General features: G+C 39.8%; 1 protein-coding gene across 3 annotated transcripts in view; it reads left to right on the top strand.

Moving 5' to 3' along the window:
* MTMR6 (myotubularin related protein 6) overlaps positions 1-16,045 on the top strand; it is a 37,435-nt gene extending 21,390 nt beyond the window's left edge. For 2 of the 3 annotated variants that reach the window (XM_073340205.1, XM_073340193.1), the window contains exons 9-14: positions 1,108-1,233; positions 4,123-4,172; positions 5,835-6,035; positions 7,271-7,405; positions 7,492-7,618; positions 9,942-16,045. In XM_073340205.1, coding sequence (XP_073196306.1) covers positions 1,108-1,233; positions 4,123-4,172; positions 5,835-6,035; positions 7,271-7,405; positions 7,492-7,618; positions 9,942-10,202 — 900 coding nt within the window. In that variant the 3' untranslated portion in view covers positions 10,203-16,045. The remainder of the gene's footprint in view (positions 1-1,107; positions 1,234-4,122; positions 4,173-5,834; positions 6,036-7,270; positions 7,406-7,491; positions 7,619-9,941) is intronic. The other variant, XR_012158420.1, reaches the window with a different exon arrangement.
* The last annotated feature ends 411 nt before the right edge of the window (positions 16,046-16,456 follow it).

Here is a 16,456-nt window from a genome sequence, read left to right as displayed (position 1 = left end):
TGCTGAATCTAACATGCACGACTTCATCTATGGATGAATTCACGAAGTGTGTACTTTTTTTGGCATGTTGGAAACCTATATTTATGCTGTGGGATGCTGCTGATAGAGCTCTGTGGAAAGACATGTCTCAGTGCATGTGGATCTGGCACAATCACACATACATGAGGCTCATAAAAAGTAGAAAATACTTTTTTGTATTTTGTGAAGCACTAATTCTTGTCTCAGAACTTTCTACTAGCTGAAATAGTACTTGAGGCTTGGGGCTATTTAGAGGTTAGAATGCTGGCATCTCTCTTAAACGTGACCTGCAAATGATTAGATGAATGAGGCATAAATTCCTATTTGACTGAGGGCTAGATTACACTAGAAGTACTACAGTGGTGCAGCTGTAGTGCCTTTGGTGAAGACACTATGCCAATGGGAGAGAGCTCTCCCGTTGGCCTAATAAAACCACCTCCGCGAGATGTGGTAGTTATGGCACCAGGAGAAGGTTTCCCATTGACATAACACTGTCCACACTGGCAGTTATGTGGGTGTAACTTACATCACTCAGGGGGGTGGCTTATTCATACCTCTGAGCAACGTAACTTGTAGTGTAGACAAGCCCTGAGTCCAAGCTAGTTGCTCCACATGCCTCCGTATTCTTGAGGGGTGGAGTAGACAGAGGATTTAAAAAAAAAAAAAGCTGAGTAGTCCTTATTTGCTTTCGATTTCTGGGATGTGTAGTCAGGCTTTTTCCTAGCAGTCCATTGAAACTGTAGATGCTTCTGGGTACTTTAACTTCTTGGAAGCGGTGGAAGGTGGAAAATAAAATGAGAAATCACATTAATAGTTCTTGCCCCTTCAGTGGGCAAGCAGGAAACTCTGGATCTTGTGATCTTTATGGGGAGCATTATAGCATTGCATAGGGGAGATCCCAGCTTTAACTGACTGCAGCATGTTTTCACACATACAATAATTTCTGTGTGTATTGCCAGATGAGCTTCAAGTGCTGCCGTTAAAAATGGGCTGTGATGTAGGTTTGGAATAAAATGAGGTTTTGAATTTACCTAGGAATTTACCTCTTTTTGGAACACACATTGCTAGGCTTTGTTTTCCACTTTACAGGCAATAGCAGTTGAAAATGCAACTGTGCTAGTTCATTGCTCTGATGGATGGGACAGGACTTCCCAAGTTTGTTCCCTTGGATCTCTCTTGTTGGATTCGTATTACAGAACCATCAAAGGCTTCATGGTGAGCATCTACTCATACAACTAGATGGTTTTTTATTCTCACACCCTAAATCTAAGCATCCTAAGCGTGCAGCGTAACAGCATAAACTGATGCCTTTTGTAACAAAACAAAAATGATTAGATTGATGCACAGAAATCTTTGTTCTTTTCCATATAGTTTAATGTATTTCTAAAAAAGAGATGTATACCCTTAATCAAAACAGTCCATGAACAGCAAAGTGTGTATTTAGACTAATTATGTATGGAACCTAATTTATAAACAGCAGTACTATAGAGCTCCTTAGACACCTGCAGGTAAGATAAATATCCCAGGATTGAGGTTATAGTCACCAGGATTCTAAAGCATTGCCTATGAAATGTTACAGTTCTAAAGTACTTAAACTATAGTAGTAATTTGCTAATCCACGCACCCTAAATCTCATGCTTTATAATCTGGACCAAAAATTGTTGGGATCTCTCAGCAAAGATTTTATGGCAGATACTAGTATGTGATGACTCGGAACACTGTTCAGTTCTGGTCACTCTTTCCCAAAAAAGATGAAATAGAAAAGATTTAGAAAGAGAGTGACCCATGATTAGGTGCATGGAGAGACTACAGTATGAATGAGAAGATATGGACATCCTAGTTTAGAGAGGAGATGAATAAGATGGGATAAAATAGGTATATTCAAAAAGAGTAGGAAAATCAGGCACTCCTACTTACATGTTCTCAATACAGGAGATGCAGTGAATTTTAAAAGGCAACTTTTAAAATTAGTAGAACATGAGTGAGTAACGTGGCACTCACAGCCACAAATATCATTGAGGCCAAGAGTTTAGTCAGATTCAGAAAAAAGGATTAGCTATTTGTATGGCTAATGAGAACATCCATAGTCAGTAAGGATGAAAAGGTAGGGGATATAAAACTACTGATAAATGCTTGGGGCCAGGGAGGAACTTCTGCTATGGGCATATTATTTCATAAAGCATAATTATAGGATTTAGTGATTTCCCCTCTCTCCTCTCCACCCCCCATTGAAGTACTTGGTATTGGCCACTCTCAGGCAGGATGTCAGTCTGATCTGATCGGGCAGTCCTTATATTCCTAACGTTACCAAGATTTTATTATACAAAATGTACTAAATTATATTTTACTATGATACTGTTATGTATTATAAATTAAACTACCGTTGACAAAGTACATATGGTAATGCATGCATCTTGCATTTTTGTTCACCTACTCACTAATTTGCAAACATCATAGAATCATAGAATCTCAGGGTTGGAAGGGACCCCAGAAGGTCATCTAGTCCAACCCCCTGCTCAAAGCAGGACCAATTCCCAGTTAAATCATCCCAGCCAGGGCTTTGTCAAGCCTGACCTTAAAAACCTCTAAGGAAGGAGATTCTACCACCTCCCTAGGTAACGCATTCCAGTGTTTCACCACCCTCCTAGTGAAAAAGTTTTTCCTAATATCCAATCTAAACCTCCCCCACTGCAACTTGAGACCATTACTCCTCGTTCTGTCATCTGCTACCATTGAGAACAGTCTAGAGCCATCCTCTTTGGAACCCCCTTTCAGGTAGTTGAAAGCAGCTATCAAATCCCCCCTCATTCTTCTCTTCTGCAGGCTAAACAATCCCAGCTCCCTCAGCCTCTCCTCATAACTCATGTGTTCCAGTCCCCTAATCATTTTTGTTGCCCTTCGCTGGACTCTCTCCAATTTATCCACATCCTTCTTGAAGTGTGGGGCCCAAAACTGGACACAGTACTCCAGATGAGGCCTCACCAATGTCGAATAGAGGGGAACGATCACGTCCCTCGATCTGCTCGCTATGCCCCTACTTATACATCCCAAAATGCCATTGGCCTTCTTGGCAACAAGGGCACACTGCTGACTCATATCCAGCTTCTCGTCCACTGTCACCCCTAGGTCCTTTTCTGCAGAACTGCTGCCTAGCCATTCGGTCCCTAGTCTGTAGCTGTGCATTGGGTTCTTCCGTCCTAAGTGCAGGACCCTGCACTTATCCTTATTGAACCTCATCAGATTCCTTTTGGCCCAATCTTCCAATTGGTCTAGGTCCTTCTGTATCCTATCCCTCCCCTCCAGCGTATCTACCACTCCTCCCAGTTTAGTATCATCCGCAAATTTGCTGAGAGTGCAATCCACACCATCCTCCAGATCATTTATGAAGATATTGAATAAAACCGGCCCCAGGACCGACCCCTGGGGCACTCCACTTGATACCGGCTGCCAACTAGACATGGAGCCATTGATCACTACCCGTTGAGCCCGACAATTTAGCCAGCTTTCTACCCACCTTATGGTGCATTCATCCAGCCCATACTTCCTTAACTTGCTGACAAGAATACTATGGGAGACCGTGTCAAAAGCTTTGCTAAAGTCAAGAAACAATACATCCACTGCTTTCCCTTCATCCACAGAACCAGTAATCTCATCATAAAAGGCGATTAGATTAGTCAGGCATGACCTTCCCTTGGTGAATCCATGCTGGGATCCATCAGCTATTAACCGTCTGTCTGCCAGTCACTTATGTGAATTAATGGGGCTCTATTTTACTCTAAAAAGTGAAGTTGGTTTAACATAGCCACTATGATTATCAGGCAGACAGTTGAGTCGACTAACAATGAAACTTTTTAAAAAAATGGAAACCAAGTTTTCAGAATTGTTACAAATGTATTCATTCAGCTGTCCTTTGCGAGGGTCCTTGAAAGTGTTGAAGACTATGCCAAGAAACCAAAAGAAATGCAAAGTGGTGTAAAGTGCAGTAACACACAGTGAATAAATAAAACAAATAAAAACAAAACCTATAGATAGTTGATCTGTCAGGATAAATGCACAGATCTAGAAGTTCATAATTTCTTTACATCTGATGCCTCTCTCTTCTAGGTTTTGATAGAGAAGGACTGGATCTCTTTTGGACACAAATTTTCTGACAGGTAAACAACATTTTTCAGCTAAAGTAGAATTTTACAGATTTGCCAGTTCGTGCAATGGTATCACACAGTCAACTGAGTTGTGCATATGCGACTAAACAGGGCTCAGTATTCTGCATCACTGTTTCATTGGTACACATATATTTTTTTAATGGAACCTCTAATACTTAAATTCTGCTGCAGCGTTGCAAGGATTTTGTGCCTCTGAGTAAGCCAGCTCTGCAACAAGCTGTGTGTTTTGTTACGTGGTGCTTACTCAAATGCCCATGGGATAATTTGTTTCCATATCGCAAATATAAACTTCAGGGCTACCAAGAATTGGATGACAATAGAGAAAACAGATAAAAGTTAGCAACTGAGGCTCTTATAGGTGTCCATCGCTGTGGTGTCTGATCCTCACTTTTGTTGCCCTAGAACTGTTAATCCTGTAGTCATTGGGCATCTAACTCATTGAGTTTGACGGCTTGGAGCTGCATATGTGTGTTTAGAGACTGCAGCACTGATTCATAACTTTTCTTCAGCCATTCAGAATATATGAAACTAAGTTGTGCTGTAGGCTCAGGAAGCTGATGAGTTTGTTGGAATGTATTTTTTTCTTGAAAAATATATTAATGAATTTGAAAATACCACTTAAATAATTGCTGTTAATTGTCAGATGTTCCATTGATAAGCTCCATATGCATTTAATAATTTATTATCAGGTCTGTAAATTCCCAATTCTTTTTGGTCTTTTTTTATTCTTGGTCTTTTGGAGCAAAGTCCTGCCAGCAATGGTAGTTCACCTAGGAAACCTCTGGTATGGCTACACTGCATATGGGAGTGAGCCTGTCCACTGACTTGTGCTAGCACACTAAATATAGCGGCATAGATGGTGCTTTGATGTTGTGGCTTGGGCTGAAGCTCATGCTCTGAAGCCCCCCCACCTACCCCTAGGCTTCAGAGCCCAAGCCACAATGTCAAAGCACCATCTACATAGCTATTTTTAGCATACTAGCACGAGCCCCACTTGCAGAAGTTGCTGGACCTGGACTGGGATGCTTGCTCCTAGATGCAGTGCAGACATACCCTATCTGCTCTGACAGAGACTGTGGGGAGACTACCAATTATTTCAAGTTGGTAGATTCTGAATGTGTAGCACTGAGGCCCATCGCAATACCAGATATTAAAGAGTTACTTAACTAGCCTTCTGTTGTATATTATTCACTACAAATATAATTGTATGTCTATTATGTGATGCTGAAAACTCAGGATGAAGAGGAAGGATTATCTCAACATGGATTTAGAAGCCAAATTTGACACCATTTTTCCTCTAAAACCCGACCAGTTTCTCTTGAGCTGCATAAGCTGAGCCCATTAATTAAATTAAAAATTGAAAACAAAATTGTCTCTTTTGTGGCTCTGCTATTCTAGCCAGATAGGTCCATGAAACATGGTGTTTTGTCCTGGAGTGCCCTTCCACATCATGACTTATCTGGGGTGGAGTTGCCCTACAGGTCATAAACATGTACCTTATTGAAATGAATGTATTTCCTGACTGTCCAGTCAAAATAAATGCAGAAGATTTTGTCAGTGGGTGGTTTTTTTTGTTTTTTGTTTTTAAAAAGCTTGTTCACATTTAAAAACAATTTCTGGATTTCTCTGACGTCTTTGTGGAACTTTTTGTAGATGTGGTCAATTGGATGGTGACCCCAAGGAAATCTCTCCCGTGTTCACTCAGTTTTTAGAAGGTGTGTGGCATCTCACAGAGCAGTTTCCACAAGCCTTTGAATACAATGAAGCTTTTCTCCTTCAGATCCATGAACACGTCCATTCGTGCCAATTTGGAAACTTCCTTGGAAACTGCCAAAAAGAGCGAGAAGAACTAAAGTAAGCTGACTAATTGCAAATGTTCTTCATTTACTCCAGTAAACTAAGAACGTGTATAAATCTTCAGCTGGGACTCTCAATAAAAGCAACTAGACATGATCTATAATGGGGGGAAAAGTAGCTGAACTGCATTGGAAAGCACCAATGATTCTCACACGTCTGAGACCCTCTTTCCAATTTTGAAAGGAAAAACGCATGTACCCATATTTCATAAAGGGAAAAATGAAGGTATTTTCAGACTTCCCACCCCCAGCATTTTTTTCCAAAATGATTTAAGTTAATGAGGGGTAAAAACTTAAGTCAGAGCCCATTCTCCTTCTACTTCAGAATTATTCCTCCCTGAACATTTATAACTATATTGTCCAGTGATCTGAAGTGCCCAAGTTTTTTTTCCCCCTTTCAGAGTCATTTCTTGCAACTATGCAAAGCATTGTTTCCTAAAGCACTATTTAGCTCTAAACCCAATAATAAAATTAGTATTTTTGTTTATTCCTGGGATATGGCTAAAACTGAGGTATAGGTGTCATTGAGCTCAAGATGTATGACACAGGGACTGGAGAGAGGTCCAAGGAGCCTTATATTAAGTCTTCTTTAAAAAGTGGGGAAGATTACATCCTGTAATGAGATATCTTGTTACTATAAGTCTCATAGAGAATGTGGTGGTGGCTACAATAATCAGTCTCAGATTTATTACCTATATTGTATACAATAAGTTAAATGTTCTTGAAGTAGTTGGTGACGTGAGAACTGTTTCAGAATTTCCATTATCCCAAGAATATTTGGTGCTTGGCTACCTGGGTGAAAGGGAGTTTTATAAATTCACAAGATGGATGGATAGAAGAACTGGATAGTCTGTCTCATTCTAAATTCATGACTGCATTTCTGGCAATTGTGGAGGTGAAAAGCAACTATCTAGTTGGGATTTATTGTTTTGACTGAAGTGAACTGTAAGACTGAGACTAGTATTACTACTTTTCACCCACAGTTACTGTCTTGACCTTGGCAAAAAGAAAAGGAGTACTTGTGGCACCTTAGAGACTAACCAACTTATTTGAGCATGAGCTTTCGATGCATCGATGCATCCGATGAAGTGAGCTGTAGCTCACGAAAGCTCATGCTCAAATAAATTGGTTAGTCTCTAAGGTGCCACAAGTACTCCTTTTCTTTTTGCGAAGACAGACTAACATGGCTGTTACTCTGAAACCTGTCTTGACCTTATTTCTGCTTACCTTAAGATTGAAAGAGAAAACTTATTCCTTATGGCCATTCCTTCTGGATGAACAAAAGAAGTATCTTAATCCTCTATACAATCGAGATTTTTCTCAGAAACTTGTCCTCTTGGAGCCTAACACAGTGTCCTTCAATTTTAAGTAAGTTTCATTAGGTACATTATATTTGCTTCACTTCTATTGTTAGACCGGCTTGTTAAAACAGTTTTGTGTTTTGGTACACACAGGTTTTGGAGAAATATGTACCATCAGTTTGACCGAAGTATGCACCCTAGGCAATCTGTGTTTAATCTCATCATGACCATGAGTGAACAAAATAAGCAACTGGAGAAAGACTTTAAAGAACTGGAAGCTGTGAGTATTGTAAATAAGAAATAAACTTACTCTGAGCTCTAACCTGAAGGACAAATTCATTTTCATAATGCTACAACAATGAAACTGATAACAGCCTTATATGACGCAGCACTTATTATGTGTAGCTTTTTTAAAGTAAAGTTTAGTTTGCATTGGTTTTAGTGTGTGTGTGTGGGGGGGGGGCTGCATTGGGTAGACATACAAGATTACATAGGCTCCAAACATTTTGCTCTTAAACTGAAATGATTCTATCCTCCTGTTGTACTGTGTATTGTCCTTTGGTAGCAGGAAAAACCTCACACCAGAAGAGCAGTTCATTTAATACTGGTTAAATTCTCTCCCTGATAGATATGTACTGTATGACTAATCACACATCCTTACAATTGTGCATCCTTTCTCTATAATCTCAACCAAGGAGAACAGAAATCTTTTAGTTACCTAAGCCATTGTTAATATGACACAGGTGCTTTTCCTCCCTCCTCTCTCCACCATTCTCTCCTGATCTTCCAACTGGGTAATCTAACTCATGCTCAACCCCTGCCTTTTGTTGGTCCTTTTCTTCTTTAGTTCCACCATATCCACCATTACAGTAACCTGAAGATTGGGGAGTTGGGGTGCGGGGAAAGATGTCTCTTCAAAATATGGCCAGGATTTGTAAGGACTAGAATAGATCCAACTGGAGATGGGTCAGCCTACCACAGGCCACAACATGCCCATAGCGTGACCACCACAAGGTCGCTGTTTGTGCAGCCCTTTAAATTGTTATCTGGCAAGTCTATTGTAGCTAAGTATTGTCACTTATTCTAGCAAAAACTTGTGAAGCAGGGTTTAGGATTGATTGATTAAGTATATTTTACTAAACTCTTTCATAGTGATCAATTAAGATGCTGAAAACTTGAAATTAAAATGTCATTAACCATCCAAAGTTCTCAAATGAACAAATCAGTGTTGCTGTTTGTAGCAAAAATCTTGGAATGCCAAATTGAAGTTTCTCTCCTCCTATGTATGATACTTCGGGAAGCAAAGTTTTTTAACATAAGGATTCTGTTAGGCTAATCCTGTCATAATGTCACAGATCCAGATTAAGTAATCTGAAACCTCCTTTTTAAAGCCTGTAAATTAATGTTTTAGAATATCAAGATTTTAGATTATCTCAAATATTTTCTCTCCTAACATCTTGATTGTTTTTTTAGTAATTATCTACAGTTGCATGGAAATTCACAACTGAATCTTGACCCATTTTAATTTATTATACTCTGCTTTGAAAGGGAATGTTTTGGCTTTCTTATGTGGCCAGATTCTTGGGTTGAATGTTGAGGAATGGTTGGTTTGTTTTAGTTTTTGTTATACATTAGGTACTTAACAGGATTTTTACACAATCGGTGTCTCTAGCTACTTTGCAAAAAGAAAAGGAGTACTTGTGGCACCTTAGAGACTAACCAATTTATTTGAGCATGAGCTTTCGTGAGCTACAGCTCACTTCATCAGATGTTTACCGTGGAAACTGCAGCAGACTTTATATACACACAGAAATCATGAAACAATACCTCCTCCCACCCCACTGTCCTGCTGGTAATAGCTTATCTAAAGTGATCAACAGGTGGGCCATTTCCAGCACAAATCCAGGTTTTCTCACCCTCCACCCCCCCACACAAATTCACTCTCCTGCTGGTGCTAGCCCATCCAAAGTGACAACTCTTTACATAATCAAGTCGGGCTATTTCCTGCATAGATCAAGGTTTTCTCACATCCCCCCCACCCCCATACACACACAAACTCACTCTCCTGCTGGTAATAGCTCATCTAAACTGACCATTCTCCAGGTTTAAATCCAAGTTAAACCAGAACATCTGGGGGGGATGGCCCACCTGTTGATCACTTTAGATAAGCTATTACCAGCAGGACAGTGGGGTGGGAGGAGGTATTGTTTCATGATTTCTGTGTGTATATAAAGTCTGCTGCAGTTTCCACGGTAAACATCTGATGAAGTGAGCTGTAGCTCACGAAAGCTCATGCTCAAATAAATTGGTTAGTCTCTAAGGTGCCACAAGTACTCCTTTTCTTTTTGCGAATACAGACTAACACGGCTGTTCCTCTGAAATCTAGCTACTTTGAAAACTCCACTTTGCGTAGCTGGGAGTTGGTGTACTGTTATATGATATGATACGATATTGCTCAAAAGGCCAAACCAACCAGTCAGGATGTGGCTTTGGACAAGTGTGTTGAAAGTCGTCTAATTAGCTTGGCTTCTAATTTTTATTTTTATCCCAGGAAATGCTGGGTACTAGGAACAATAATTTTAACAGATCCTGTTATATTTCAGAAAATGAAACAAAGAAACCGGCAACCAGAAGAACTCCTCACTAAGGAACCATTGCAGTCTGTCTATCCTGTTTCACCAGCACTTAGAAATTCTCCGTGCTTTAAGAAGGAGACGCCTCTGTTACCTATGAATGACTCCATTCGAACTATAGAGGGCAGCAACACAGCAGACAATCGCTACAGTGAATACATGGAGGAGTTGTCAAAAGCCGAGCCTGCTGTTGTCAGCTTGGAGTATGGAGTGGCAAGGATGACCTGTTAGTGAAACATTGAACAGTGCTTCTTTTTTTTCTAGACTGACTGAAATACAAGACAGATTATTGTGAGGATGGTCTGTTGCTGCATGACCAAAATCTGATTTGTATAATAGTGAGCTTTGTAGAATAGAACAGCATGCTAATTGTTAAGGAAAGTGTTTGCTGTTCTCTTGAGAAATAATTGAATTTAGCTGTATTTAAGGAAAAAACGTTGGGGCATTCAATGATCCTTAGTGACTTAACCAATTAAGGAGTGGTCTGTTTTGGATTTAACAAGTCACAGTTTGCTCTAGAGTGAGTAAAACAATGACATTACCGTAAGATGTGTGCATGGCAGCCAAACACAAATGGTCTTTCAGAACTAATTGTAGCTGGGCAGGAAAAACTTGACAAACATTCTATTTTAGAAACTAGTTGTGTGTGTGTGTATATATAGTATACAGTTTAAATCTGTATACTCCTATTTAATTTTGTCTCTCACTGCTAACTTTTGGTGTTTTAAGTGCCATGAAAAAGTACAGTATATTTCAAACTATAAATAGCTGGCCTTAAATTTGTCAAATCAATTGCCTTCTTGTCCTTGACTATTGCTGCCTGTAACATGACTCTGTTTTTATTTGTATTTGCTTGAATTGTTCTTGCTCCTTAAAATGGGATCAGATTTAGGAAATGTAAAAAAGCCTAAATGGTTATGCTATCAGCAAATGAAGCTATAAGAATGTTAAATCTTATGCTGAATATTATTATATTTCCTATTCCTTTATTGTTTAAAATATAATAGATTGGCCAACTTTTGTCAACCTAGAGGATTATTGTATTGACAGAACAATTGAAACTGATTCATGTGTACAGTTTTTAAAATGTTGAATTGTGGCAAGATTTGTAACTTGGGCACCAGTGCAAAGGATTAAAAATTGAGAGGTTTTATTAAACTAGCACATTGCTAATAGCTGAACAATGGTCATGTTCTCTTCAGACTGTTTAGCTATTAGACCTGCCATGGAGTTTGCAACTGCATAAGATTCTCTGGGTTACAGTGGCAGAAGGGAAAGTTCTAGGAGCAGTATTTAGTGATTTGCATAGTTTTCAAACAAAATTGCTGACTTTTAACAGAATTCCAACATAGACTCATAGGACTGGAAGGGACCTCGAGAGGTCATCTAGTCCCCTTCATTCATGGCAGGACTAAGTATTATCATTCTAGACCATCCTCTCACGAGAAATCTAAGTACTTTTGTATTAGTCTTTCATTTCAATAAGTTTCAATTATTAGTGAGAGTCCCCTTTAATGAGACTAACTTTACAAGATGACACAATCCCTCTTATCCTAAATCTGCAGACAGTCTGTTTTGGATGATTGTGGGGGGACAGCCAAAACCCTGTGCTGTTGGCCCATGAGTAGGGAGCACTGGGGAAAGAGCCAGGTTTACAAACCAGCTGGCTTTAAAGGGGTCATGGCATTTGGAGCACAGTCCCTTTGAAGCCACTTACTTTGAGAAGCCACTTAACAGCTTCATCTAGAAGAATACAAGCCTTGGGACATAACTGTACTTTAGTTAACAGGGAGGTTTGGTAAGAAGGAACATACTGTGTTTCTCACAGAGGTAAAATAAAATGTGTCCCTAGATTGCCTTTCATGTTAACTTCCACTGAATTAAGAGGCTTTGTCTCAGTCTCTTGTCATTTGCAACGCTTTCTGAATTGTTTCTATTGCCCAGGTCAGGAGGGGAATTAGGTTTGAAAACAGTAGCAGAAGAAATGTGAGTGCCAGCTCTTAAGTAGAGGTATAAACATTACAAGCCAAGGTATTAAACTCCCTAGGTGGTATAGTAGGTTAATGCCACTGGCTTTGCACTTCTGGGTTCAAATCCCTTTTGGCTATAAGTGAAAATGAGTTTAGTCTCATCCTAATTCCTAAAGTCTCTTTTATTAAAATTGCCAGCACACCCCACACACCTTGCCACAGTTGGCAGTCTCTCTCTGCCCCAAATGAGATCCAGGACTGTAATAACAAGGGCAGTGCAGGTCATGATCAAATTGCATTGGTAAAGCTGTCTAGAAAAATATGACCGTGTCTGCCTGCATGTAGCCAGAGTATAAATCAGCTGCCCATTTCACTCACCACATCACAAAATAGAACTTGGTGTGTAAATGAAGGTTTGTCAGAGTCTTTTTATCGCACAAACACCTTCCTTATGTCCATCACTTTTCAGTAAAAGGAAAAAAAAAATCCTTCTATATAAACAGTAAGACTGCCGATTTTTTCCCATTTCAGACATTGGTTGAGTTTGTTTGCTGCAAACCTGTAAGACACCAATGTGCAAAGGAAGGCTTTTGTGCCTTACTGGCCAGCCCCATTTGCTATGTCATCTTGGACTTGTGGTTTCCCATTACAGATGATCTCTGGTATTAACCTTGTTTCTTATTACATTTGCAAAATGGAGACTTCGAAAATAGCCAGGGTACGTATATCACTTTGTACTGTTTTTACTATCAGCTTTTATGGTGGCGTGCCACATATGTTGCTTTTCATAGTTATTGCTGAGAGGTAACAGACTCTAAAGTTTGTAGTTTACTAATCTCTTCTGTTTTGCAAAATATTGTGGGATGATATTTTTTACTCAGGATCTTTAAATACATGTGTACTGTTATGGCTGTCATGGAGCAAACCTGTTTCCTTTTGGTGATGCTAAAATCATCCTGTTACCAATTCTTCTTGGCCTTTTGTTGTTGAAGGGGCGCCTTTTGGAACAGAAGGAATAAATATGTCCCACTGTATTTTAGATCTTGGGGTAGGCATCTTAAGTCAACCTTGAAATATAATTAAAAATTACATGCTCAAGCACAAAATCTGCTTGACTATTCTTGTGGTGAAGACTAATCTTTTACTTTCCTGTCCAAAACAAAAATTACTCAAATGAGCAGATGAATAGAATTTTATTAGGCTGTTTTGAACAGAGGCTTCTTGCTCAGGCCAAATAGCCCTTTTGAAAACCTGCCAGCTCAGCCTCCAGAGTCACTAGTTGAAGAAGCCCATGGAGGGAGGCAGCTGTCTCTCTTTCTTCTCTCACCATGTAGATTTATGCCAAAACCGCCCAAAGCACATGGGACCTGTGATGAAGTAAGCAGAACATGGCACAGTAAGCTCCAGCATAAACCTTGGCACCACTCCTGTGAGCTAGCCAGTTAGCCTGGTGGGGCCATGCAGTGTCCTTCAGGAAGGTTAGAGAAGGAATTAAGGGAACTGGTGGTATGAAGAGCTGTGCAGAAGTTTTCCAGGAGGAGCAGGGGAAAGGATTTTAATTCTACTATCTTACAGTATTCAAGAGGGTGGGCCTTTCTGTTGCTAGTAGAAATGCTGCTCCAACAGGAAATGCTCATAATATACTGCAGGATAGAGAGCCCTGGATCTATTCTTTTTTTGGTCTCTGGTCCTGTGGGTTGGTGCATAGACCAATTCAGCATGCACACTTTAACTTGTCCCAGGTACTGGAAGGGTGCTCTGGCAGGTCCTACTTCATCTGTCATGGAGCAACTGCAGCTGGAGTCTGTCAAGGCTGTGTTCCGATTTCGGAAGTTGCTAATAAGGATTTTAGATCTAAGAAGTGGAGTATGATTTTTTTTTTGCGGGGGGGGGAGGTGTCATACTTTGGCTGTGTATAGAATAATGATAGATGAACTGAGTGTGACTGAAATGTAATGTCCTTTTTTGTTACTCAAAAATTCCACTTTGAAGAATCTGTAAAGGAAATGCTTTCTGTCATGAGAGGCTGGGTTTAATTTTAAAGTGGCCTTGGGTGGAAGGTGTAGTATGAAAAGAGCTTGGGTTATGGGGGTGGAAGTTAATTATTGTGGCGCTGTCTTTTTTATTACCATTTTAAATACCCAACTGTTCTGTTTTGTAGGACAACTGCGAAATCAGCATACTAAGAAATTAAGCAACGCTGAGCTTGTGCGTTTTCCTCACACGTCCAATTACAAGTGACCTAAATCGAGGGGGGTAACAGCCTGAAGACTAGCATGTCCATTTACAAAGAAAAATATGCAAAAGCAGACCTTCCACCAAGCTGCCTATCCCTGTGTTTTCCACAGAACAGTCATCCTAATGTAAATGAGTGTTTCAGATGAAAGACTAAAATTAAAGCAGGAGTTAAGCTACTGCTTTAACTGCACAGAATAATGCATGGTAGAAAGAATTGTAAGAAATGGCTATGATGTATCCTTTTTGTAGCAGTTTTCAAAGGCCTTTGTATCTCACACTGACAGTGGTACACACATCTGTAAAGCTCTGAGATAACTCATTACTCTGACACTGGTACATTCTAACAACTGCGCATCCATTATGGACTTAACAAAAGACCCCGCAGCTGTTTTATCAAGAGAGGGAATGAGGCCAGGACACCAAGGCTTATCCACTATTCTCTTATGAAAAGTGCCATAAATAATCTGAAGAAATTCCATGTATTTGTGTAGGTTTTTCTTTCTTTCTTTTTTTTTTTTTTAAAGTGAATGTTTGTGGAAAGTGTGGGGTTGGCCCTATTGGATGCCAGAGGCCTCACTCCACAGAACAAGTATAGCATAGGCAGTAGAGCTACCCATGGAAGATAAACCCATGGGATTTCTATTAAATTATTCAGATTCTTATTTTCAAAGTGGATAGTTGCTCACTCTAATGGTAACTTGTCTAAAGCTTGGTGATGGTCTGAGTTCTTATTCAGGTTGTACTCAGGGCTTTAAGGATCTTCTATGCAGTCCATTCAGATCTACACAAATGGAAGACCATGGACCAAGTGTGGTCTCCTTCATACTTTATTCCAGCTTTCAGGGCCGGGTCCTGGCATTTTGCAGAATCCCACCGTGACCCATAATATGACTAGTAAAGGAGGGAGGAGAGTGCTGCCCAAAGCATAACTTACTGCAGTCCTTGGTATTTGTGTATCATTCAAGCACAGTGGACATCCCAGTAATTGGGGGCTTGGCACAAAATCGCAGAAGCACTGTAGTGATGAACTCTAGCATTCTTAACACCTTGACTAAATGCACAGTTGCACTGATTCAAACTGTTTGGACACTTTAACATGCTTCAGCCTGGCTTTATCTCTGTAGTTTTCCCTATACCTACTGTGAAAGTCTTTTCCATTTTGACAAAGGGGCTGCTCACACAATGTATTCTAATCTCTACATAACTTTCCTGCCACATGAATATATTTACTCCCTTCTGTATCTTCATATTTTTGGGTTTTTTGCACATAAGCAGACAATGTTGGTAAATGTTTTGTTTTTTCGTGGTAATAGCACTTATGTTCTTCAAGAGGAGCAACCCTGACTAGCTTGTTTGCTTTATCTATCTGTCGTCTGATCCTTTTCAACAGCTTGCCTGTAACCTCTTTAACGAACATGTTTCCCTGTAGGAAAACTTGACTTAGTGTCCCTTTTCTAGTTCTCAGGGATCTCACTCTGAACTAGTGAACTTGAAAAACATTGCTTTGCCCTTTCTTTTCCGGGCTTGGAAGGAGCTAATGCCTCTAGACTTTCTCTTTAATAAAACACACTTTAATGTCAGATGCAGCTGATTAAAGAAAAAACATTCAACAAATACTGCATGTGGCTAAGGCGGAGAAAACAATCTTCATTTGTAGGATCCCATGCAAACAGACAGGCTACTTTATTTATTGTGCTATGTATCACATGCTGTAAAAAGTCACTTATACCTCTGTCCTGGGATCATGCTTTGACATAGACCAGTTCAAAAATTTTAACAAGCAGAATTTTGTAATGAATATTTTACTTGTACGTGCTTTAAAAATCATAAGGTCTAAAATAAAAAAACATGATCTTGCAAATCTGACAGTGGGATTATGAGTTCGTTTACTGTACTTCCAAATCCACACACACAATGGCAGTGAATAGTCTGTGTTGATCAAAATTACTTTATGGAAAAATCTTTTACCAGATGGCAATACAGAACATCAGCACATAAACCATCCTGTAGTCTATCCAATCATTATATTGGTTGGTTCAACAACTTTTAGGTGCAGGAGACCACATTTGTATTACAGGGCCTGTCACAGATTGGTAGCATGATCTTGGTCAAGTTAGCTACGGAGAAGCAGTTTAATCTAGTGAGTTGAACACGGGTTCAGAAGACGAGAGCTTCTAGGTGCATACCCAACATTACACCGTGACTCTGTGTGTCACTTGGGCCTGAATTTTCAGAAGTGGCCTTGAACTGTGTCTCTTTCAAATTTTGGGTGCTCAA

The sequence above is a fragment of the Lepidochelys kempii genome, chromosome 1 (assembly GCF_965140265.1).
Source record: "Lepidochelys kempii isolate rLepKem1 chromosome 1, rLepKem1.hap2, whole genome shotgun sequence".
NCBI lineage: Eukaryota > Metazoa > Chordata > Testudines > Cheloniidae > Lepidochelys > Lepidochelys kempii.
Note: the sequence above shows the minus strand (reverse complement) of the source record. Positions and strands in the feature narration are given on the sequence as shown.